We start from the raw sequence: 26,878 nt of genomic DNA on the forward strand, positions 1-26,878 counted from the left end.
GTTCTGTAGTTGCTCCTGAGATGCTGCTGAAGTGGTAGCCAACAAGCTTTCATTTTACAATCAAAGCAATCACAAGTCCTTTTCCTTTCTAAATTCACTTAATAGAATGAAGCTTGCCCAGAGGACTCTTCCCTTTGAAATTTACAAAGTGATGGCCTAAATTCCATATATTGTAATAATAATAATATAAACAATGCAGAGGGGTAATAAAAACAATAACAGCGATAGTAATAATAACATCTGTTCATTGTGTTGGGCTGGTTAGGGTTTATTTGTTGGGGCATGTGTCCTTGCCCATCACATGTTCATAATGGGTGGTATTTGTACTTGCTGAGATATGAAGTTTCAATTAAAGAATATGTACCCTAATGTTTACGATTTTTAGATTATTTTGGTTGAATATTCAAATTTATCTAGTACCTGCTGCAGATTCTGTGCTGATGTACCAGTTATTTCTTACAATAACCCTGACCCTCTGCAGTGATTGAGGGAGGTACATAAGAGGTTTCTAGGAGTACCTAAAGGAATAATGAAGACTCCATAAATGTAATACCCAGGGAAAATTAGCATGTAACCACCACCACCCGCCGCCCCACACACAGACATGCACATCATTCTCCAATTTTCTACCTCATAGAAAAACCAGTTTGTTTTAATCTTAGAATATCTTCTAAGTTATCCTTTTCACACATAAATGATTTAACTGGAAATGATTTCATAATACATTTAGTGCATTTTGCATCAAGGAATAATTTATGTGCTTATCATGAGTTATTTCCTTTTACAAACACCATTGAAGCTTACTTCTAGAAAGCCTCACCTTTTTAGTGGAATTTGGTCCCATTAATCTCTGGCTATATACTTTAGAGGACATGTATATTTAGAAGCCATATATGTATAGGCATGTGTTGACATCCTATGTACTCTGTAGAAGAGCACATGTCAGCATATCTCTTTTTCTCCCTAATTTAAGCAAAAAGGGCCATTGAACATGCTCTTTTACCTGCCTAGAATAATTCTTTTACCAGCAACCCCTTCGTCCAGTTCTTTCCAGATTTCTGATTGATTATTTTGTTCAGGGAAGCTTTCTCTGATCTCCCTCTATTCCACTGATTTACATGGTCTTGTAGCATCTCTTCAAAATCTCACTTTTATACTTATTTGCATAATCAATCATTTGATTAATATCTGTCTCTCTTGGTAGGCTATAACTCTGTGACCCACAAAACCGAGTCTGTGTTTGGTTTTGTTTACCAATATATTTCTAGCATTTAGCCCAGTACCTGGATCTAGTAGGTGACTAATTGTTGAATGACTAGATGAATAAGAAATTGTTTTCTTTTTGAAACATTACTACAGTTCCACTTCACCTAAGAGTTCTGCAATACTTCAAAAATTGAAAAACTCATGGTTGGTTCAATATTTAAAAAATAAAAAGGCATAATTTAAAGAGAGTGGTTATTGTGCAAAAATAATAAAATTTACTGAATATATTTATTAAACTGAATTTTAAACATAAATTGTAATTTTTTTAAAAAGTCACCCATAATCTCACCATATTACTATAGCAACTATTTTCATTTCATCAAAGGACATTGTCTTTAAGCTGAAGTGATGCTGGAACTTGAGTATTTAGTCCTAAATGTCTTTAGTTTCCCCTTTCCCCTATTTCTCTGCATGGGCTCTTCCTGACCTCTGGCGAAAATCAGCATCTATGAGAAATAGCCTTTTATTCCTTTATATTCAAAAAAACCCCAATGCCATCTAGAGACTAGAATGCTCTAAAATGTTCACACAAAAAGCCTAGGCTTCGCTACCAGTCATGCTAAGCAGCACACTTAAACTCTGCTTTCAGCCTCATGAGTCATACCTCATTGTATCAGATTCAGAGTAACACCTGTCTCATTTGGTTTACGACTTTTTCAGTCTGTAGGATCTTACTGGAAACCACAGAAACTATTCTCTCATGTAACCTTGACCTTTTATTGTATATGAGAGTTTGAGCATTGTTTTAACAATACATCCCTTAATTCTTAAAATCACCTCGGTCACCACTGTGGCTCAGTCTCTCTTGACTAAGATTAGGGTAAAATGTTCAGAGATAAAACTAGCTGAATTATGTAATGAGCAATTACAGTTTCCCCTTATTAATTGTTACATTGCCATTCCAGTAATTTTAAAGCAATTGATCAGTACTAGCCTTAGACTTAAAAAAAAAAAAAAAGTAAAATTTAAAAGAACCCACTTTGATCTTGAATAGCCAAAGCAATGTTGAGAAAGAGCAACAAAGCAGGAAGTATCATACTCCCTGGTTTCAAACTATATTACAAAGCTACAGTAATCAAAACAGCATTAAAAACAGACACACAGATCAATGAAACAGAATAGAGAACCCAGAATTAAAGCTTCATTTGTGTAGCCAATTAATTTATGACAAAGGAACCAAGAATATACAATGAGGAAAGGACAATCACTTCAATAAATGATGCTGGGAAAACTGGACAGCCAATGTGAAAAAATGAAACTGGACCCCTATCTTAGACTAGACACAAAAATCAACTCGAAATGGATTAAAGATTTGAATGTAAGACCTGAAACCATAAAATTCCTAGAAGAAAACAGAGGCAGTAAGTTTCTTGATATTGGACTTTGTGATATTTTGGATTTGACACCAAAAGCAAAGGCAACTAAAGCAAAAATAAAGAACTAGGACTACATGAAATTAAAAGGATTCTGCATGGAAAAGGAACCATCAACAAAATGAAAAGGCAAGAAAATATTTGCAAATCATATATATGATAAGGTGTTAATATTCAAAATATATAAAGAACTCATACAAGTCAATAGCAAAACAACAACAATTGATTAAAACATGGGCAAAGAACCTGAATAAACATTTTTTTTTCCAAAGAAGATACACAGATGGCCAAAAGGTACATGAAAAGGTGCTCAACATCATTAATCATCAGGGAAATGCAAATCAAAACCACAATGAGATATCACCTCACACCTAGGAGGATGATTGTTATGGAGAAGATAAGAAATAACAAGTGTTGGTGAGGATGTACAGAAAATAGAACCCTTCGTGCATTGTTGGTGGGAATGCAAATTGATGCAGCCACTATGGAAAACAGTAAGAAGGTTACCCAAAAACTAAAAATAAAACTACCATATGATCCAGCAATTCTACCTCTGGGTATTTATCCAAAGAAAAACAAAAACACTAATTTGAAAAAATATATTCACCTTTATGTTCATTGCAGCATTATTTATAATAGCCAAGATATGAGAACAACCTAAGTGTCTATCAATGGATGAACAGATAAAGAAAAATGTGTGAGATATATTTATAGATGAAATATCATTCAGCCATAAAGAAGGAAATGGCAAGAAGGAAATCTTGCCATTTATGACAACATGAATGGGCCTTGAGGATATTATGCTAAGTGATATCAGACAGAGAAAGACAAAAACCATATCATCCTTTTTATATGTAGAATAATAGTAAAAAACAAAACAAAACAAAACAAAACAAACATAGATACAGAGATCAGATTGGTGATTGCCAGAGATGGAGGCTGAGGGGTGGGAGAAATGGGTGAAGGAGGTCAAAAGGTACAAACTTCCAGTTGTAAATAAGTTATAAGGATGTGAATGAAGTACAGCATGCTGACTACAGTTAATACTAGTATATTGCATATTTGAAAGTTGCTGTGATAGTAGATCTTAAAAGTCTGCATCACAAGAAAAAAAATTTTGTAACTGTGGTGATGGATATTAACTAGATTTATTGTGGTGATCATTTAGCAATATATACAGGTATTAATCATTATGTTGTACATCCGAAACTAATATGTTTTGTCAATTATACCTCAATAAAAAAATTAAAAGAATTCACTTTGCATGTCAAGAGATTAGCATATTTTCTTAATTGAAAGTTCCGGTGGAAACCTGGAGGCAGTTCCATGGTAGCCAAGCACCCGTTGACTGATGAGCAAATTAGAGGTAGCATGTATTTTGGTATCACTGGGTGCCTTGCAGTGGTAACCTTTACGTTCATGCATGTTTTATTCTCTCTTTGTTATATGTTCCAGAGGGATAACCAATTGGCTGATAGAGTAACAAATGAAAAGTAACTTGACTCCATTGACCTGCTTAACTCCTCATGGGAATGATGGAAAGGAGCAGCCATTTGCTTTGAAAGAGTGGAACAGGTATAGAACAGCTCCTTTCCTTGTTGCCTTCCTTTATTTCTTTGCACATCTGTTTCCAGACAAGTTAAAAATGGCAAGTTGTTCCTGACTGAGAATACAGAATCGGAGTTACAGGAACAGGTACTGTGAGTTATGTGTAACATTTCTGAGTTGCCTGTCTTCAGGTTGCTGTTTATATAAGTATCAGAGCAATTAAGAGATAATAACTTTTCAATAGCAAATAAATAATCATGCTAGGAAGAATTATTACTTTAAAATACAGAATTAGCATTTTAGATGCGTGTTTGGCTTTAATGCTGGCAGCAAGCTGTACTTTTTTTTCTAAATGGGAAAAGGGTTAAGATACAATATAAGGAGATTTTGCTTCAATAAATAGATTCCTATGGAGGAATTACAGAATAACAAAATGGTAAAGCATGTTGGTTTCCCCAATTCCAGCCATCAAAAGTGTTTAATGATCTAATCTCCCCTGTCAATACTTCTTTTCTCAGCCATGGAGGGACTCTTCCAAGAAAGGCATAGTTTGAATTTCTCCATTTTTCAGAATTCACATAATAAATATAGACGAAGCTTCTTTTGGTTTGAAAGGAACATTTCATGTCAACATAAAAATTTTAGAACAGTATTTGTAGGACTCCTGGAATTAGAACCTTTAAAATGTGTTTATTTTTCTCTCCATTTTTATTAAAATTGGGGTGACATTTGTTAATAAAATCAAATAGGTTTCAAGTGTAAAATATGTGTTTATTTTGAATCTGATACCCATCATCATACGAGTGCTGAACTTTCTTTCAATTATACCTATTATCAAGGGACAGGTAAGCTGTATGTGGTTTGGTAGTGACTATACAGTGATTAGTGCTTTAAGAAATTATGATATTAATGGCTTGTAATGCACCTAGAAAGTAATTTAAGTTCAGAAGATTAAGTATCATGTACTGGATGATCAAAATTAAATTACTTAATAACTTTGCATGACAACATTTTTTCTCCATTGGATAGCTTATAGATGAGGGAGTATGAATAAATAATAAAGACTTGAATTTTACATAAGAATATTAGAATTCAAAAGCCTACAGAAAAAGGATTAATAAAAATTATATTTTATATAAGGAATTAAGTAAGGGTATGAAATCATTACTTAAGGTTATTTAAGGAGAGTTTTTAGGGGATGTTTTTACTACTACTCTATAGTTAGTGCATTCTCAGGGCATAATATCTTAATTTTCACACATTGAAACAACTAAGGTTTCAATGTATTGCTCTATTGAATTTGAAACTAAATGTTGTCCACATCAATAATTTATGAAGAATCTGGTTTCTAGCTCAGCAAGGAAACAGAAAAAGTAGCAGGTCGTTGCTGCTTGATGCACAGAAAGCAACCTTGCCATCTTTTGGTTCATTTATGTTTCAGTTTGTAGAGTCAGCTAACTACTAACCACATTGACCAAGTCCTCTAACTTGTGTTCCAACATTGATATAAATGGGGTTTGGTTTTGGTTTGGGTTTTTTTTGGTACCTTAATTAGAAGACATCTGTCTGAAAGGAAATCTTTGGGGAATAGGGCAAAGAAGATGAAACAGACGGTAAGCGATTTCCAAACTATAACAATCCATTCTGACTACTGTTCAATCCACACCATAAAGCAAGTCAGCTACCAGACTGCACTTAGGAGGTATGGATTCCAGTAAGATTAGATTTATAATTGCAGAGATGATTTGAAAAAGTACATAAACCAAAGGAACAGACAGATATCATGTGTCCTTGGCTGTGAATTTCTATGTATGAAATTATTTGAGAGATGGAATTTGCCTTCCTTTTTTCCACTAGGAGAGGAGTGTGCAGACAGATGGCCATGGATAGGGAAGGATGAACCCCAGGCTGTTTCTAGCACTATTTGGGAAGGGGTTAGGGGTAGTCACCAACTGACCCCATCTCCCTTGTCCCAGACCTGGGATAACTTTGAAGGAGGTAGCCTTGAAAAAAAAAATGTCCCAGTCAAACTGTCAAAATGTCTTCCCTTATCTTTCAGTCCCCAAACCCAGAAGTCTTCTTTGATGTTATGTATGTAAACAGAGGATCAAGAGAGTTACTGGCTAGAGTTACAAGTCCATGCAGACCCAAGGTTAGGCTTAGATATAAGGGCCATAATAGAAAAATGTAGCCAAGTTCTACAGAAATAAGTGGTAGTATTATTGTCAGCTCAGATATCATCTTTTCTGTAAAGTTCTCCCTAACATCCTCACTCAGGTTAACTACTTGTTTTTCATTTAGTTACCCAATACACATTTATCACATACCTAGCATGTGCCAGGCACAATCCTAGGTTCTGTGGTGGCACAAAGCTGAATTCTTGTCCACCAGAAGATTCCTTCTTGTTCTGTTTGACCTCTATATTCAGTATTCTTTTAACCCCTGAACACTAGTTTCATTACTGGCTTTCAGTTTGTATCCCATATTAATCTGCAATCTCCCTAAAGACCTGGACTGCATTGCAGGTATTTGAATAAATACTTTGAATAAATAATTGAATTGTCTGCTATGGGTGTTATAATCTGTTTAGCTGATTATCTTCAGAAACCTATAAATTTTTCCTGGATTAGAGACAGCAAGACTCAAGAAGAAATCAAAGCTGGTCACAGAGCGCAATGCTCACAACAGTGGAAATTGTGCATGTCTGTACCTTGTTAGAATTGATTTTAAGACTATCTGTTGATTTATGGGAACCATGACATGTCTTATTTCATAAGACAGATGATGGAGAGTGAATACATTTTTTCCCCTCAAATTGAAGCTGTTTCTTTTGAATGCTGAACATATAGAAAAATAAAGGAAAAGTAACTATTTGCCATACTTTTATTTCTTCTTAGTTTTCTTTTGAATAAGTTATCTTTAGGCTTTCTTTATGAAAGCTTCCTGACCCAGATTTATCACTGCTCCTTTTATCCATACTAGTAATGTGTATACAATATTTCTGAATCTGTTTGGTTTGACTCTCTTAGTATATCATTGTTATTTTCCTGAACTATTCATTCCCAAGTACCTGGACGCCACATTCAATTTAGAGGAAGAGTAGGCGCAGTTATTTGAGAAAAACTTACAATGGGTTATTAGCCTGGCTCAGAGGTGTCCATCAAACCATTACTGGTATTTAATTGAGAGAGCACATGACACTGAGGAGTCTTGGTTGACAGTCACCAAAATCTAGATAATATGCTCAAAAGAAAAAAAAAATTGTATAAGTTTGTATATGGGGAGAAATTTTACTGGCTCACTCCAAGGGAAGGTTAATTGACAAACTGTGGGAGGGGAAGAGTTCCAGGGGACCAGGGGACTGGACTCCCACTGGGGCTCTATACTGCTCTTCTGTGAGTCAGTTTCAATCTCTCTCATTTTAAGCTAGCTGACAATACCCAAATTTTACATTTTTTACAGGTTTTACCATCCGTGAGATTATTGAATATCAGGAAAAAAAAAAAAATCCTAGGGAAGGGCTCTGAGTGGTCTGGTTTGGGTCAGCTACTCACTCCTGGTCTACTCAACTGAGATATAAGAGTGAGAGGCAGGTCTCAGGAAAAGCATATGTTGCAGTAGGGACTTAGGAATTCCCCAGACAAGGGGCACCTAATAGGCTAATAGTAAAGTTGTTTACTACAATGATCTCTGGCCAGAATGCCCCAGAAGGCATCTGTTAATTTGGCTTAGATGACTTCTAATTCCATATTTTACAGTTTTAGAATTTGAATACTTATGTTGATATATTCTTAGTGACTCTGGGGATCTTGCTATCAAGCAAGACCTTAAAATCTCAGAGAGAGAAGCATGATGACAATGGCCCTGTTCCTTGTCCACCAATCCACAAAAATCCTTACTTTCCAAATCCCATTCATTCTTGGCATACAGTATGATTTGTGAGAAGTTGGCTGATTGCCTTCATTACTGGGAACTATTAGGTGGGTATGCGAGATAGAGCATCAATATCCTGAGCCTATGTTTGTGTGGTGGCAGCAGGACAGGAAAGAAAGTAGAGGATGTCAGTTACTCAGGCAATTTTTTCTTCAGTTGTGAATAGTCAGCTGGACTGTGGTTCCAAGACAGGGCCGAGATGCGGGACTGGAACACAGGGATGAGTGAGATAGCCCCAAGCCTTTAATTGCTTACTCCCTAGGGAAATTGTGATGGGTAAGTGAGACAGGTAAGATACAGCAGTCATGAAAATAAGTGCTACAATTTACTGAGAGGGCTGCCAGTCAGTGTGGACGTCTGTTAGATTTTGCTTTGTGGAAAGAAAATCAGGATTTTTCTCTCCTCTTGCCGTTATGTGAACCAGGGATTTGGGACTAGGGCTCCTTTGGCCTTCAGGGGCCCCACATACATGGGAGGCTGAGTAGAGTACAATGGAGTCATGCCACAGTCACACCCTCAGGTAGGCCATTTTTGTCCTCAGCATCTTCAGGGCTGGGGTCTGACTTTCTTCAGTACTGGCTTCCTTTTCTCCCCTAAAGAAGCTAAAAGCTTACAAAAACAGTTTGAAGGTCTTCACGTTGTTCTTCTTAATTGAATTCCTTAAGGCTACAAGCACTCACTGTACAATGTTGGGGTCTCAGGGGCCTCTAAGATCATCCTAATCTTCCAGACATCATTTGGTGGGTCCGCTCTTGACTGTGTTAGTTTGGTCCTTAGCCTGGTGGGAGCAGAGCTAGGAAGTTGGCTCCAACCGAGCCACCTGACGCTGGGACGTGCCTATTGGGCTCTGCTGAGGCCACCACTGTCACTATACACGGATTTCTTACATTGAACATGAAAGTTTCCACAGCTCTGACACCATCTCCTGAGCCCTGGTACACAGAGCCCAGAGCGAAGAGATGGATGATGATTTTTAAGGAACTACTGATTGGAGGAGCTGGCAATCTAAGTAGTTTTTATGTTTTTTTCTTGTTTTGGTTTTGTGATAAAATATAACATAAAATTTACCGTTTTAACTTTTTTTTAAAGTGTACAATCCAGTGGCATTAAGTACACTATGATATTTAACCATCACCAATATCTATTTCCAAAATTTTTTCATCATCCCAAACAGAAAGTCTGGACCTATTAAGCAATAACTCCCTATCCCCCCCACACCAACCCTACCCGCTGGTAACCTCCATTCTACTTTCTGTCTCTGTGACTTTGCCTACTCAAGGTACCTCATATAAGAGGAATCATATAATATTTGTCCTTTTGTGTCAGAATTCCATCCTTTTAATGGCTGAAAAACATTACATTTTATTCTATGCACATACCACATTTTCATTCATCTGTTGATGGACATTTGGGTTGTTTCCAATCCCTTTGGCCTTTATGAATAATGTTGCCATGAACAAAGGTGTCCAGTTTTGTTTTAATATATTAATTCATTTAATTCTTGGAATAACTACATGTGTTTAGGCACATTTTTATCTCCAAAATGATAGAGAAAGTTCATAGAAAGGCCAATATTCCAACCCATGAGCACTGTGGGAGCCTCTGGCATCACATAGCAAACTTCTCAGATAGAGAAGTTTTAAACTGACTCCCAGATGAGACCAGGGTGTTTTTTCCTTGATACTTACAAAAAGTTGCTTTGTTTTTATTTTTTTTAAACTCTTGCTCTAACAAGGTGAGGCCAATAGAGTAAAGGTGAGGTGGATGATTATTTCCATTGCTGGCTAATTTTGGAAAACATTAAAAAAAGTAGTTATTATTATTTCTGACAAAAAGAAATCTACATATGCCTGACCTGTGAGGGATGTTTCTCAACAATTCTGAATTAGCTGAGTATTTAGATAACAACTTGCTTCCATTTAACCATTTGGACAAAGCCATATGCATTTGCATGGCTGCCTGTAGCCTTTAATACCCTGACTAGAGGCTCTACTTTGGGCAGTCCTAAGTCTTTTATCCTCTCCCTTGCAACTAGCACAAAAATGTACTTCAGATTGTCATTTTACAAAGGTTGGAAATGAACTACCTTCTTCTTTAGAGAGTGGGATCCAGTATGCATAACCTTCATGGCTATTTACCCTCTTTGGTTTTGCAGCCTAAGAAAATGGCACGTAACATACCTAACCAAAGACAGCGGACAATGTCAACATCTGGAGAAGCTCTATATGAAATTCTTGGTCTGCATAAGGGAGCATCAAATGAAGAAATTAAGAAAACCTACAGGTACAGAGGAAGTTTAATCATGACATTTCCTATGGTACTAGTGATAGTTATTTTGTGATTGGCATGTGCCTCCAACTAAAGATGTAAGCATCCTGATAGGACCAGGAAGTCAGAGTTTTGGAACTCATGTTCCCTGTTCTGTAACACAGGCCGTTAGGGATAGAGAGGCACAGCACCAATTTTATGAAAGAACTGTCTTGTGATGCTGGGCCTTAGGGAAGTGCAGCAGCCTGCAGTGAGAGAGAGAGGCAGGAGAAAGAGGGAGAGGATATTCTATGCTATACTTTTTAAGTCTTCGATTTTGATCTTTCATCTAGTTAGCTATTTGGGGGGAAAACTGAAATATTTTTTTCTTGAAAATTCCAAAGAGTTTTTTTAAATAAGACTGAGTACTAAAATAATTTACTTTTTATAGAAAAATTGGAAATTACTAAAAATGAAAACAATAACATTTATCCATAATTCTATCTCTAGTGATAATTATCATTGATATTTTTCCTTCTAGTTTTTTTTTTTTCTGTCTAGATAAGACATTTTAAAAGAAAATTGGATTCATCTACATTCTCCATCTTTCACTTCTGCTTCATCTGTCATGGTTAAAAAGCCTGTCCTGATAACAATCTTATAAAAATATTAACCCATATCTTCTAGTACATTTATGATTTTACATTTTTTACATTAAATTTTTGATCCCTATGAAGTTTATTTTGACATGAGGAATAAAGTTAGGAATCCAGATTTATTTTTTCCTAAATCACTAGCTCACCAAAATTCATTAAATTATTCATTTTTATCTACTGATAAAAAATTCTTTGGCTTTGGATTAGAAATTTTACCATGTGGTAAACTGTGGGACCCAAAATGCATTCAAGAAGCATGTGTTAGAGTATAAATGACAGTGGTGAAAACTGCCATTTGGACCCAAATAGTTCTGTGAAAATGGTAGAGTCTGATAAGAATCAATATGTACCATCTAGTTTATATTCCACTTATGGCACTGGGGAGACAAAGAGTCTTTGCTATTTTATTGTGCCCTAGAGCTATTTACGAGTGTGCCTGGGAGCTCCTCAGCCTCCTGTGGGTGCATGTCTTTGATTGGGGGTCACTAAATTTGACTTCAGGATGAGGCATTGTGCTAGGAGTGAGGGCTGGGAATCAAAGTACTTGCACTGTAAACTTAATACCTACAAAGATGCTCCCCAAAATAAGAAAAAAGTGAAATTTAACTATCTTGTAAGTTTTAAAACCCACTTTACAAATGTGACTTTTAATTGCCTTTATTAATTTTTTAAGCTAAAATTTCAGGTCATATCCTAATTAAGTCACTAATTATGCTGAGTTGTTTGCAAGTTTAATAATTACAACCTAAAGTCTTTTCATGTAATCAGCGTCTTGCTATTAATTTTGTTTTAATGTCAAACAAATATTATTTTTTCAGCTGATTAGGGTACTAGTATGCTGCCAAAAGCATCTATTTCTATCTAAATTACACATTTGTATTCTGCAAATTATTCGAAGTGTATGAGCAGGCTGAAAATCCACTGAGAATATTATTCTTATATTCAGAGATCTGGATCAAAGCAGTCGAAATACAGTGAAATTAAAAGTCAGTGAAATTTAATAAAATTACCAACTGTTGAATCCATACGCTGCTTGACCTCTATTGTAATCCTTGGTTGTGCTCTTAAAACAAGGCTGAGTTAGAAGACTTTTTTTCTTCTTTTATATTTTATTTTTATTTTTGAATAGATAATATATTCACCTGATTAAAATAAGATCATATAAACGGGTACACAAAAAAAGTCTCTCTCCTATCTCATATTCCCCAGCTTCCCTCCCTAGGGAAAGCAGTTCCTTGCATACCTCTCTAGAGAGATCTTATACCTATATAGGCATATATACAGACGTTCTGGTCTGGACAAGATGGTATAGTTTTGTCTTTCTCTGGTCCTCCCTGCTAAGCATGACTAAAAGCCTTAGAAATAACATAAGAGAACCCTGAAAGGTAGAAAGAGGAGATGAATTGGTTAGGTACCACAGTACCAAGGGAACAACACGGTGGCTGGGCATCTTATGCCTCCCCACCCAAGAGAAGATTATCTGCGCTAGCCTTTCCTGATACCCACTCTAGCAATGGAAAGTATGTAGGTAGTCTTATTCTTCCTCTAAATTGAACTGGAGTCCTGCTAACAACTCTAGACAAGCCCAGAAGAAAGAGCAAAGGGGACCAATTGAACATCCCCCTTAACAAGAACCAGCCAGAGGACTTTCCCACCACCCCGAGACCTCCCTCTCTCACCCAGGGACCCTACCTACTTGACAGCAGATATTAACAAGGCGGATTCTGCCACAACAAACACCCAGCCTAGGATGTGTTTTTCATGTCTGCAGCCTGGAGATTCCCTTCCCATACCTAAAGGCACCAGACAACCCAGTCCAGAGATGCTCCCCTCACTCGTTCAGCTAGTACCAAAAGTGCCAGTGGCAGCCTCAGATGCAGGAGACAAACCAAGCTGATCAAAACAGCACCATACAGGCTCTGAAAATTAGATTTTCAATGGAACTGCAGGCCACAAAAGTAAGCTAAAAACTGCATGTTAAACTCAAAGTGGCTGCCTGTTAAAATAAAAAATATATAAATAGGACCAAGAGTCTCCTAACACAATAGCTAAAATGTTCACATAAAAATCATTCCTTGTACAAAGAACAAATAAAGTCACAACTTGCATGAGTAAGATAATCAATCATCTGACTCCCACACTGAATTTATCTGGTATTTTATTGAATTTATCTGGTATTTTAAAGTAACTATCATATAAAAGATTCAACAAGCAATTACAAATTCCTTTCAAACAAATAAAAAATAAAAATTTCATCAAAGAAATAAAAGTTATAAAAAAGAGCCAAATAGAAATTATAGAACTGAAAATAACAAATACTACAACTAACTGGATGAGCTCTGTAGTAGAGTAGAGATGACTGAGGACAGAATCAGCGAGGTTGAGGAAAGATCATTGGAATGAACTCTGACCAACAAAGAGAAAATAAACTGAAAACAGAGCCTCAGGAACCTGTGTGACTATAACAAAAGATCTAATATTTATAGCATTGGAGTCTTAGAAGGGAAGGAGAGAGTGGGATGGAAAGAATATTCAAAGAAATAATGATTAAACATTCCCCAAATTCAGCAAAATCTATAAACCTACAAATCAAGAAGCTGAGTGAATAACAAATAGGGTAAATCTAAAGAAATCCATGCCAAGACACACCGTAATTAAACTTCTGAAAACTAAAGACAAAGAAAATACCTTGAAAGCAGGTGGAAAAACAATACATTATCTGTACAAGAAAAACAATTCAAATGACAGCAGATTTTTCATCTGAAACAACAGAGGCCAGAAAGAACTAAGACAACATTTTTCAAGTGCTAAAAGAAAAGAACTATCAACTGTGAATTCTCTGTCTGATGAAACGACATTTCAGGAATTAAGAGGAAATAAAGACATGCTCAGACAAGGGAAAAACCAAAAGAATTCATCATTAGCAGACCTACTCTTCACTAAAAGATGTTCTTCAAAAGAAAGAAAATGATAAGGAAAGAATGCAGAAATATGGGTAAATACAATAGACTATCTTCATGAGTTTTCCAAATTACATGATGACTTTTATAAAAATTATAACATCATCTGATACTCAAGACAATTAATATTTAAAAGTGGGGAGGATAATAGGACCTAAATGGGAGTCATGTTTCTGCACTTCACTCAAATTGGCAAAACGCTGATATCAGTAGACTGTGATACATTATGTGTGTGTGTGTGTGTGTGTGTGTGTGTGAATACACACACACACACACACACACACACACACTCAACCACTTAGAGACTATACAAAGCATTACACACCAAAACACTACAAGTAAATCAAGATGGAATCCTTAAAAATGTTCAAATAATCCACAAGAAGACAAGAAAGGAGAAATGGAGGAGTGAGAAATTGAGAAAATAGAAAACAAATAATAAAATGGTAGACTTAAGCCCTAACATAATAATTATATTAAATATAAATGGTCTAAGTATATGTTATATTTTTCCTTTCTTGTTATACAAATGGTGATGGATTATCACTCTTATCCTGTAGTTTGCATTCTTCTCTTAAGAATATGTCTTGGAGATCATTCTTGGGAATAATCAGTTCATAAAACGTTCCGTTCTTTTCACACTGTGGCATAGTAATCCATGACATAGATGGCCTATGCTTTAATCAGTCCCCTGTTGATAAATGTTTAGGTTGTTTTTCATTGAGGCTGCGTTTTTGAACCAACTTAGAGCTTCTCAGGAAAACCCCATGGTCCCAGGAGGGTAGCTAGTGGTGAGAGGATGGAAATAATCTTGGTTCCTGTCCTCTTTTCAGTTTTTGCTGTGCTCCAATTCCAAATTTCTGGAGCAAGGCTCTAACCAACCCAGCTGGGTCATATGCTCCAAGCCTCCACTACCTTAGTTACCAAGGGTCACAGGATCCAACTCTATGGGAAGGGGATACATGGTTGGGAAGGACACTAACAGTATCTCTAGTTCCTTATTCCTTTAAAGAAGTACCATAAATCACAGCCTCACAGACCTATCTCAGCCCCTTTCTACATCTATAAATCTTTATCATAAAATCTTCCTATGAATAAAGCGTCTTCTTTCCTACATCATCAGTTTTCCTACAATAGTATAACCAACCATACTTCATTAGTCAGTTGATAAATTGAGTCTCCAGTTACCTCAAAGGACAGCTGGGAAGAATGACAATAGGAAGGCTTCTGTTGTATCGATCCATAATGAACTGAAGCTCTTGTCACTGAGATTTTTTAAAGAGAAATGAGACCTTTTTTTTTCAGTGTGTGAAGCCCTTTGTGGAAAAGCACAATGAAAATACCAGGTACTGTTATGAATGAACAGATATCCTCGTCATCCTTAAAAGTCTAAAATTATCCTGCCATTTGCTGCTACTGTTCAAAAATCATTTATCTAGCACGAAGTGAGTTTCTGTTCTATGTCAAAAGTGCCATACCACAGGGTGAGACTCATGGTATGACTCTCATCCACAGCCTTCATTATGGAATAAATCTGCCTTCGATATTGCAGAGCATAATCATACCAAGGAGCTTGAAGTCTAAGGCTCATTTAATCCAATTTTCTCATTGCTGGGTGATGTCACTTAATCCTAACAGTGTTTGCATGAGATAACCAAATATTCTCCCCTATTCTCCCACTGCCTAAAAGTCTTTACTCCCCCTTTGCATGCTGTCTGAAGCGGACTCATTTGAGTTAATCGAAATACAGCTGGAATGGCTAAGCGGCTACCCATCTTACACATATTTGCTGTAACTTTAAACTGTTTTCCCCTCTCACCCAATTTAAGTAGTCTCTCTGCGCCAAAAGGAATTTGAGTCAGGAAGCTGGTGAAGGAGGGGAGACAGATACTAGTGAATGGTGGGACCACTGGGGAGATAGTTGGTTGTTGAATTAAGAAATTCAAATATTGTTCTCTACATAAACCCCCAATACTAGGCTTTGGTCCCTTTCAAGTGACTGAGGAACTTGGGTTCCCTGCCAAGTCTTTACCACCCAAGTCCTTCTAGGAGTCTCCCCTGAGAAAGACTCCAGAATCCAGGAGCCATTTCAAGCCCTCGTAGCAGTGTTGCTTCACCAAACCCAGTTACCGCCCTGTCGATGATATCTTCTTTCCACTCACTCAGTGGGCATGTCCGTGGTCACTGCTAGGCACAACTCCGGGAAAGCTAAGCTCTGCTGCTGCAGCTCCAACTGGTTCTCAGCTGGGCATGGCTGCTCTGCTGCTGTTCTGTGCCACCATACCAGGACTGGCGGGCATAGCAGGTACTCCTTGCTAAAAGTTGGTGCCCAAGTTTTCTGATTATTTCTCCAGGCCAGGAAGCCACCTCTGCTATTTACCTTGAGACTTGAGGGAGTCACCAGTGCCTGCCGTGCTGCCCACTGCGGGGTGGAAGACTGGATATAGAAAATGCCCCCCTTCTTTTTGTGATACCCTTTTTTAGAATTCCCAGTGAGTGCCAAAGTTTGGTAGAAAAGCTCCTTCCATCTTTTCTTGTAAATCTCTTTCTATAGGACCCAAACGCATGTTCGGAGTGAGTCAAAGACTAGCAGTAATGAGACTATACTTAGAATCTCCAATCTCTCTGACAGAGAAAGCTTTGCTCCTGTGTCAAGCTCAACACACCTGGCTCTTTCGTCCCAAAGAATCTCCTTTTCAAGAAGATTCTGCAGTTCCTATCCCACCCTCAGATAGGCTTCTGTCAGGCTGCCCCAGATTCATCAGATTTACCCAGCTGTGGCTGCCCCAGTAAGGTACATGACTTAGATTACTTTCTCAAAGGCTCTTCAGGCTTGAGAGACTTCTGGGACGCTGCCTTCAGGCTTCCAAGCATACTCTGATGTGCTCAAACTCCCAGCCACGAACAGTAGGCCGTGATGGCTCAAAGATGCATCCCTACCAAAGCCCTAAAACAAAGGCTACCTGTTCTGTATTCTTAGTAACTCAAGCAAGGTAAATAGTTTGCCATTATACTGCTGCTCAGTAAGCCCTTAGGTGTGTGATTAGGTCCCCCTTTTCTTGAAATTGAATGGCACATAAAAATTCTTCACTCCAAACTCAGTAGATTGTTGAACTATACCTCATACTGCTATCAAATTATAGCAGAAGTCATGAAGGCTGATTGGAGCACTTAGCAGCTACTAGAATGTCTAGAGTCTCTCACAATCTTAATGGCTTTCTATCAGCAAGTTCTATTCATTAGTTGACAAATATTTATCGAGCATCTACTATGCGTTGGGTAAGCAGACAAAATCCCTGCACTCCTGAAGCCTATATTCTGGGTTGGGGGAGTGGGGAAGCTTAATAATAATAAATAAATAAGTAAAACATACAGTAGATTAGATATTGTAGTGTTGTGGAGAAAAGCAAAGCAGGTGTGGTGCTAGAAGTTACGCATTGTTTTTGACGTGTTCCACTTTGATTCTAACACTAAAATCCCTGGTTGGCAGTGAATTTTAAGTATAAAGTAGCAGTTAAAAGCACAGAGTATGAAGTCAGAAAACCTGGATTCAATCCCTTTTCTCTCTCAGCCTCATTTTCTTCATAAGTAAAATGCAGACAATGATACTGACCTCAGGGGGTTGCTGAGGGTTAAACGAGATGATACATGTAAAATGTTTATAGTATAGCACATGGGCACTGGTTGCCACAAAGAATACATAAGAGATTATAGAAAAAGCCCTACAGAACAGCATTCTTCAAACTAGCTAGGGCATGGGCTCAAGGACACTCTCCAAGGAGTGGGGTGTGTGTGTGTGTGTGTGTGTGTGTGAGAGAGAGAGAGAGAGAGAGAGAGAGAGAGAATGAATGTGTGTATGGAGAATATTTAGATTCTGTGATATTTAAATTCTATTGCATACATTTAAAAGAGTGTTCAAACTTTTATTTTAACATGCCAATGTTTGTACTATGCCTAAATGTATACCCTTTTCATCTGTTTACTCTGATAAAAAAAATTTAGTCACCAAGTTTAGAATGTGGATGGAATGATCTCTCAAAATTTTAGGGGCTTATAAGCAAAAAGTTAGAATCAGAGAGACAGAGAGACAGAGAGACAGAGAGAGACCAACTCATCATACTTGGAATGATTACAAGGAGCCATTTAGGTGGGTTTGGGGGGAAGGAGGCTTGTAGGGGGCCTTACTTGAGGCCATCTATATGCTTCATGGCCCCTCGTGCTGTCCCATCAGAGCATGAAATCCTCACACGTTGTAATTCCCTTTTCTATTCTGCCTCTCCCACTCTATCAGTTCCCCGAGGGTAGGCACTGTGCTGTGTCTTCCACTGCACTTCCAACCCTCACACCATGCTAATATTTACCAAAAACAAGAATGAATTGGTCAGCAAGTAGATTTTACCTCTGGGTTTTCTCCTTGATTATATTCTCAGTTTCTTCAGGATCATTCTCAAATGTCTGGCCACCTAGCTAAACAGGGAGTCATTTACTGACCCCGTAAATAGAGAGGGGTAGATCATCAAAGAAAGACCATAGTTTCAGTTTGGGATCAGGTGCATTTTGTATGGCTGTGAGACCTTCAAGTTGTTAGGGGAAAAGGAAGGGAAAACTCTGCAGAAAATGCAAGAGACTGTTATGCAATTTAGAGAATGTGAGTCTCGAGTATTCAACATCTCATATATAACTTGTTAGTTTTTATTTACATGGACATGTACATTTTTGAAATTAGATAAAAACAAGATGAAGATGCATGAAAGGGAGGCTGACTGATTTCCCTGGTGTTCTTAATCTCCACATATTTTTTTTTCTGGTTTCTTTTTGCAGTTAATTTTCAATTTTAAAACACTGTGGTCGAAGAATATGCTTGGTATAATTTCAGTCTTCTTAAATTTGTTGAGACGTTTTGTGTTCCTTGGTGTTCTTGGTGCAAGAAACTAACAAAATGCCAGCCTACTTACTGAATGGGAAATCAGACAAAGATCTAGCTCTTTCTTAGCATCTCAGAGAACCACAAAATCAGAATGAACTAGTTTTATACATCAGCACCTGGGTCTCTGTGCCTCATGGGTGAACTTAATTTCTCCTTGTTGACAAGGTACCAAATATCCAGGGGTTCAACTGATTCTTCTATTTCATTCAATTTCACATGGAACTTTCTGGAAATCATCTTCCATAACTGAAGAGGGGAGTTGCCTCAGAGTAGACCAGAGTCAAAAGCTGTTTTCACAAGGAGCAGGAAGGAGTGTCATTTCCATAGTGATCTATGGCAACCTCAATCTGTGCTGCTTTTACCCATGATTATTAGCAATTACAGGTCATAACAGAGGCTGCTGATGAATAAAGTGTAAATGTCAGGGGAATGCATAGCTAATAGAAGAATTGTAAATATTTACAAGGCCAAGTGATGATTCAAGCTCACAAGATAAATTGAAATTAATCTCTATCAAGCACTAATTTGTTTCCTGAATTCTAAAACCTTCCACTGAAGAGAAGAGTATATGAGGCTATGTCAGAGTTATTTTCTAGGTCAGCTGCATAACCTCCCTTCTCCACGGCAAATCTTCTCCTTGATCCTCTTATTCATGTAACTTCAATTTCAGTTGTTCCGAGGCACTAGAATCATTATGATCAAAGACTTTTTTTTTTAACTCACTCATTCACTCAATACCTATTTAGTATTGGATACTTATACTGTGAGCAATACTTCATAACTATCTGTATCTATATATAAATACATAGTTTGTACCATTTAAAGAGCTTACCTTATAAAGAGTCAGATTTAGTAAGGTTTAAAAGATACATACTGAAAGATAAGCCAAACAAGGGAGACTGGCGAGTGCAATAGATTAACTTAAGCATAGGATTCATATTAATCATTTAAATGAAAGTGAATGCTTCATTCCATCATTCATGCCTGTCCCAGGCACTATGCTATGTTCTGGGGATACAATTATAAGCAAACCATGGTTACTGATCTCATTAACATGAGGTCTAGTGAAAGAGACAAATAATGACAAAAATGAGTGTATAAGTACTGACGAGATATAGTGCCCCGGAGGAAAAAGCACGGTTCCACGAGAGTATGTAACAAAGACAGCTGACCTGGACTAGGGATTAGAGAAGTATTCCCCAAGAAAATCAATGTGGTCTTAATTTTAGTGCAAATTTTGCCAATTTATGTTAAAGGTAATCAAAGAAAAGCCAGATGGGCAAGCCACTTTCCAACATAAATGGAATGCTCGCTATGTGCTAAGCACTATGCTCAGCAATTTGTGTTTATTATTCTATTTAATTCTCATATTTCTGTTTTGTGTAGTTACTATTATTATCTCGATTTTACACTTGAGGAAATAGACTTAGAAAGGTAGGTTAAGTAGCTGTCTAAAGTCTCACAGCAGTAGTGCTGGAGTTAATACTGGCACTTGGGTTGCCTTGTTCCAGAGCTCACTGCTCTTAACCATCACATCTCTGAATTTAGAACAGCTACCATGAATACAAAAGATTCGAAGGCCAGAATCTGAGTGATGGGCTATACTGGAGGATGGAACAAAGGTCAGTGTCTGAGAAGGAAGGCCGGGGATGAAATTCAGGGTTCTTAGTCCTAGGTTGGGATTTAAATACAGATGTAGAAAGGGGATCTAGAATAAGCACAGAGCTTTAAGCTTCAGACAGTGTTGGATCAGCACACCCAGGGGATGACTACACATACCAGGTAGTATGACATCTGTCCTTGCACTGAGATAGAAGTAGCTTTTGGTATTTACTAGCAAAGTCCATATTATACATCTGATGGTTAAAATAGTAAGATCTGAAAGGGAGGCCTTATAGGTCCTAAGGTAATGTAATGTACCTCTTTCTGGCAATACTGTTAAGCCCAATTGCTTCTTAAGTCATTTGTCAGTAAAATAAAATATGGTATAATTCAGCATATGTTACCTGCCAAATACTTTGCACCTATAGCTATGCCTGATGGTCTAGGTGCTTAATGAATAATTGGTCAATAAATGCATGTATGAAAGCATAAATGAATAAGTCAGTGAGGAAAAGTAATGCTTCCTTTAGCAATGGGTGTCAAACCAAATACTCTAATACAGTAATTGAAAGAAATTATGTGAACATAATTTAAAAGCAAAAACATAAAGGTACAACACTGACTTCAGTGAAAATTGTTACTTCTTTTGGGTGCCAAAATGTTCCTTTAGTCTGCTTTATGTCTATCAGTATTCTGAAAATAGAAGCATAAATAATAGAAGTATACTTTCAAAGGGATGTGTTTTCTATAAACTTTAATATATTTTACTGAAATTGATATAGATATTAAAATTATTAATAGGTAATGATGTCAGTGAAAATGGTAGAATAAGGGACTCTAAAAAGTCCGCTCCTCCATAAAAGCAACTAAAAATCAGAAAAAAGTTGTCAGAATAAACCTTTTTGGAATCTGGAAACTAACCAACTATAAGACATTGTTGAAAGAAACTGAAGAAGACAAAAAAAAATGGAAAGATATTCCGTGCTCATGGATCGAAAGAATTAATATTATTAAAATGTCTATATTACCCAAAGCAATCTATAGATTCAATGCAATTTCGATTAAAATTCCAATGGCATTTTTCACAGAAATAGAACAAAGAATCCTAAAATAGATATGAAACCACAAAAGACCCTGAAGAGCCAAAGCAATCTTGAGAAAGAACTACAAAGCTGGAGGCAAAACACTTTCTGATTTCAAACCTTTTTACAAAGCTATAGTAATCAAAGCAGTATGGTACTGGCAGAAAAACAGACATATAGATCAATGGAACAGAATAGAGAGCCCAGAAATAAATACATGCTATATGGCCGATTAATTTATGACAAAGGAGCCTGGAATATACAGTGGAGAAAGGACAGTTTCTTTAGTAAATGGTATTGAGAAAACTGGATAGCCACATACAAAAGCATGAAACTGGATCCCTATCTTACTCTACACACAAAAATCAACTCAAAATGGATTAAAAACTTGAATGTAAGACCTGAAACCATAAAACTCCAAGAAGAAAACATAGGTAGTAAGCTCCTTGACACTGATCTTGGGAATAATTTTTTTGGATTCGACAACTAAAGCAAAATAAATAAATAAGTAGGACTAAAAATATTCTGCATAGCAAAGGAAACCATTAGCAAAATGAAAAGGCAACCTACTGAATGGGAGAAAATATTTGCAAACCATGTATCTGATACGGGTTTAATATCCAAAATATATAAAGAACTCATACAATTCAATAGCAAAAAAAAAAAAAATCTGATTAAAAAGAGGATCTGAAGAGACATTTTTCCAAAGAAGACATGCAGGTGGTACATAAAAAGGGCTCAGCATCCCTAATCCTCAGGCAACTCATCAGAGCGACAGCTCGCTGAGGGCTTTAACTTGAACCAGTGTTGATAGCAGCTACTGGAATGGAAGTAGGAGAGGTTTGTACAGCCATTTCTTCTACTTTCCAGTCTTGTTCTCCCTTGATGTTCAGAGTTCAATAGAGATTGCTGGCTTAAAAAAAAATAAGAATGCAAAATCCCCCCCCCCCCCAAAAGTAATAAGTTTAGAGGCTCAGAAACTTTTGTTGAGATCCTGAGCCAGATACAGAGATCTTGAATCATATGCATCTCTCGTATATTGAGTGAGCCGTGGGTTGGGGAGGAAAAAGATTAAAATATATCACTTAAAGATGTTAGTGCCCTGCTGAAGACTGTCTGTTGCCTACTGGTGTCAGAACTTCAGGTCCTCATTCCCTAAAATAGTACTTTTATAATTGCTGTAGACAAATACTTCTAATATTGGACACATTATATCTACTGTGTTTGCACATGTAGTCCCGTCTATTCTACCTTATTAGGGAGGGTAAAAAGCTGGCTCTTAAATTAGCCATTGAAAAGAATTGTAGTGACCAGAAAAACTATCTAAAACAAAGTTCTATCAATTGGCACTTGAACTTTTAAAAATTTTAAGTATTTTTAACTCTAATATTAAAAACACAGTCTGGCATAATGCCCCATAAAGTCAAGTTATTACACATTCCAGTAAAAATCTGGGAAGATTTGCCAAGGAATAGCGGAGGTATAGTGGTACCGCTGTCTCGACTACCGCTAGAGGCCAGCACTTGATTCTCACTCAGTGCGACGCTACTCGAGGATACAGACCAGTTTTCTGAAACAGATCACTCGTGGTTCCTATTGCTATCTCATGCAACCTGTCTTGAATCACCAATGTGACTATGGATCCCAGAAAATACTGTAACAATTTCTGGGGTGAGCTGCTTAGATATTCCATCTGTAAAGGTGAGGAAATCATGGGACTGTATAATGTAGCCTTCAGAGGGCCTCGGTGGAGCCTTTGTGGTCAAATATCTTGATCATATACATCTGAACATGGTAGCACATGTTCAGAAATGATTTTATAGCAGAGGTAATTCTGACATCATTATTTGCAATTTGAAACCAAATGGTGCCCTGACCTTGCCATTCTGTCCCTTCACTCTATACGAATCCCGGCCTGGGGTTCCTGCTTCCCTGAGCCCCACTAACACTCTAATTCTGGCTTTCTCTAGCAGCATACTGTTTTAAAGCTTCTGTGCAGAGTGAAACTGTACTGGGTACAAATACACGAAATGCTTGTAGGGGGTTTGAGAGACCTGAGGGGTGATTAAGGAAAAATATATGCCCAAGAGAGCCAGTAGCACACAACAAGCTTTATTGGGCAGTGTTTTAACACTGGATTTCAGGAGACAGAAAGTCTCTCACAGCATAAGGCCATTCAGAGACTTATGGCATGGGGCCGCCTTCAGAAGGGGAGGAATGCAAAGAAAATCTCAGAGGAAGGGTAGGTTGGAAAGGGGGCTTACTATTTGGGTGCATAGTAAGGAGTATCTGAGTCAGAGAGCTCCAAAGGGCATGGCAACCTGGACTCTCCAGCAGATATGGGGTGAGGTCTTACAGGTATGTGAAGCAGGCTGAAATAGCTAACAATCTGCTTGTTTGGGTTATTTTAAAAATAATTGAATGTATAAAAAATTTGAATTGGGCTCCAGGAGGCTTCTGAGCTAATGGGTCTCAGCTTGCAGTAAAGAAACAAACATTGTAGGAGTCAACACAGAGGCAATCTTTGGCTCATTTATATAACAGTGGTGTAAAGCCTTTTGTGGAATTAATATATATTTGAAAGAAGAGAACATAAACATAAAAGATAGCCAGGATTTTCTAAATCAGGGGTTTCTGAAGATCACAGGCTAGGTAATTTACACCAGTTCTCCCTTCTGCTGAGAACAACCAGAAAAACTAAAAGGAAAGTTATATTTTAAAATATACATCTTAAAAGCATTTCGAGAGTAAAGAATTACTGCTGACAAGGTCACGATATGGGAGAAGAGAAGCTGAGAGGCTGAGCAGGTTCTACAAAGATGAGGGAAATTTTTGGACCCTGACCCAACAAGAATGGGAGTCCTACAATTCTATTTAGACTCCAAAATCTGCACCTCAGGAAGAAGGGCAAATGAAAGTAAAGCATCTATGGTTGATAATTCTTTAGTGATCCTCTACAAGCCATGTCCCCTGGTATTCACATCCTTGTATAGTCCTTTTGAATCTGGCTGGTTCTCTGACCTGATTTAACCAATTGAATGTGGCAGAAGTGATGATTTACCTAAATCCTTAAAATGCTTAGCAGCTTCTACTTTTGCAATCTGTTTTAAGCTAGCCACCATGGAAGAAATATGACTACCTGAGACCATCATATTTTGAGGCACCTTACTTACCTACCCATGTGGAAAAACCCTAGCTAAGCTCCCAGCCATAGCCAGTACCTGCTTACCAGCAGGCCAGGGAAGTCATGTTGGAAGTAGGTCCTTCAGTTCCAGTTGAGCAGTCCCAGCCAATGCCAGATAGAGTGAGAAAAACTGTCCCGCTAGTCCTACTCAATTCCAGCACTGTAGGCAAATAAATAAAATGCTTGTTGTCTTAAGCTACTAAATCTTACTGTAGCTCGTTACACATAAAAAAGTAATGGAAACACCAGTCTTGTATGGACTTTGATCCATGTGGGTGACCAAGAAAATCTCAATCCCTAATTCCTAATCTTGAATTAAGATGACCTCAATTTTGCAAGTGCCTCCAGACATCTGAAAATAGGAAATGAAAATGCTCTCTGGTATAACATCTTCTTAGTTCTTCAATATTTCATTGAAAGTTTTAAAAATATCTGGGACAAAAAAGTGATCAAGTGTACAAATCAAGACAAAATGAATAAGAGTCAGCAAAATGAGAAAACAGAAACAGAGCTGTAGGAACCTCAGGAATTAAAATGATCAGATACAGATTTTTTAAATCTATCATGAGCAAGAATTACAAGATTAAGAATTTGCACATTGAACTGAAAATTACAAAAAGGAACATTTCAGATTTTTTAAATACAGATAAATTTCACAACAAAAAAATACAACAAACTCAAGGACTCATAGGTAGGGGTTTAACAGGTTAGAGAGAGCTGACTGGAAGGTAGGCCTGAAGAAAATAGTCAGAAAGAATTACAGAAGGACAGAAAACAATGCAAGATGATAAAATACATAGAGGACCCATTATCAAGGCCTAAGATAAATGCAACTGGAGTCTGAAAAGGAGAGTAGAAAAAGAATAAAAAGAAAGCTATTTGAAAACATAATGTAAGTGAATTTTCCAGGTTCATGATTGATATCAATCCCTATATACCAGAAGCCCAACAAAAGCCAAGCAGAATAAAAACAAATCTGTATCCAAGCACATCACAGAAAAACTGCTGAAAACCAATGATATAAAGGCTTTTTGGCAACCAGAGAAAAAATACAAACTACCTTCAAAGAACAACAATTGGACTTAAAGTAAATTTTTAACAGAGATAATGAAAGCCAGCAGACAATGGACTGAAATCTTCAGTGTGATGAAATAAAATAATTGACAGCCTACAATTCTATATCCAGGAAAAATACCCTTCAAAAACGAAGAAAAAATAAAGATTTTTTTAAGTTAAACAAAAACTCTAAGAATTAATCATTGGCAGACCTGCACTAACAGAAATACTAAAAGGTGTTCATAGGTAGAAGGAAAATGATCCTAGATGGATGATAAGGGATGCAAGAAATAACTAATGGTACCAAAATAGCAAAATATGTTAATAAATGTACACAAATACTAATTGTATAAAACATCATTAAATACTAATTGTATTAATAACAATTCTTGAGCGTTTAAAAGACTTTTTCTCTAAGTCTTAACAATTAATTGGGAGGAGATAACAGTGTGAGTGTTCTAAAACTTTTATATTGTCTTGGAAGAAGACAAAAATACATCAACATTAGACTTCGATAAATCAAGAATTATGTAATCTCTAGGAAGACCCCAAAAAGAATAATAAAAGAATGTGTAATTTCCAAGGCAACAGGGGGATAAAGTAGAATAATGAAAAAAAAAATCAATCAAAAAAAAGCAAATTAGGAGAGGAGAGAAAATATGTTTTAGACGGGACAAAAATCACAATGAAGTAGTAGATTTAACCTGAAAGATGGCAATAATTGTATTGGAAATAAACATTGACTAAATGTTTGAATTAAAAGAAAAAGGTTGTCATTATGAATTAAAAAAACCAAAACTATGTGGTGTTTACAGAAGACAGATCTAATATATAAGGATACAGAAAATTTGAAAATAAGAGAGAAAAACACATGCTATGTGAATGTCCACCCAAAGAAGGCTGGTGTAATTTTATTAATATCAAAGTAAAGACAAAAACTATTACTAGAGATAAAGAGGTATATTTCATAATGATAAAAGTTCAGTTCACCAGGAATATATAACAGTTGTGAATTTGTATGCTTTTAAAGAACATGGTCTAAAA

The 26,878-nt window shown here is 37.0% G+C and overlaps 1 protein-coding gene across 5 annotated transcripts in view; it reads left to right on the forward strand.

Moving 5' to 3' along the window:
- DNAJC5B (DnaJ heat shock protein family (Hsp40) member C5 beta) overlaps positions 1-26,878 on the forward strand; it is a 156,574-nt gene that overhangs the window by 94,149 nt on the left and 35,547 nt on the right. For 3 of the 5 annotated variants that reach the window (XM_025041202.1, XM_025041201.1, XM_006923999.3), the window contains one exon: positions 10,276-10,403. In XM_025041202.1, the coding sequence (XP_024896970.1) occupies positions 10,276-10,403 (128 nt within the window). Of the gene's footprint in view, positions 1-4,094; positions 4,215-10,275; positions 10,404-26,878 lie in introns of all 5 variants that reach the window. The other 2 variants (XM_025041204.1, XM_025041203.1) reach the window with 1 other exon arrangement.

This window comes from Pteropus alecto, unplaced genomic scaffold, assembly GCF_000325575.1.
Source record: "Pteropus alecto unplaced genomic scaffold, ASM32557v1 scaffold87, whole genome shotgun sequence".
Classification (NCBI taxonomy): domain Eukaryota; kingdom Metazoa; phylum Chordata; class Mammalia; order Chiroptera; family Pteropodidae; genus Pteropus; species Pteropus alecto.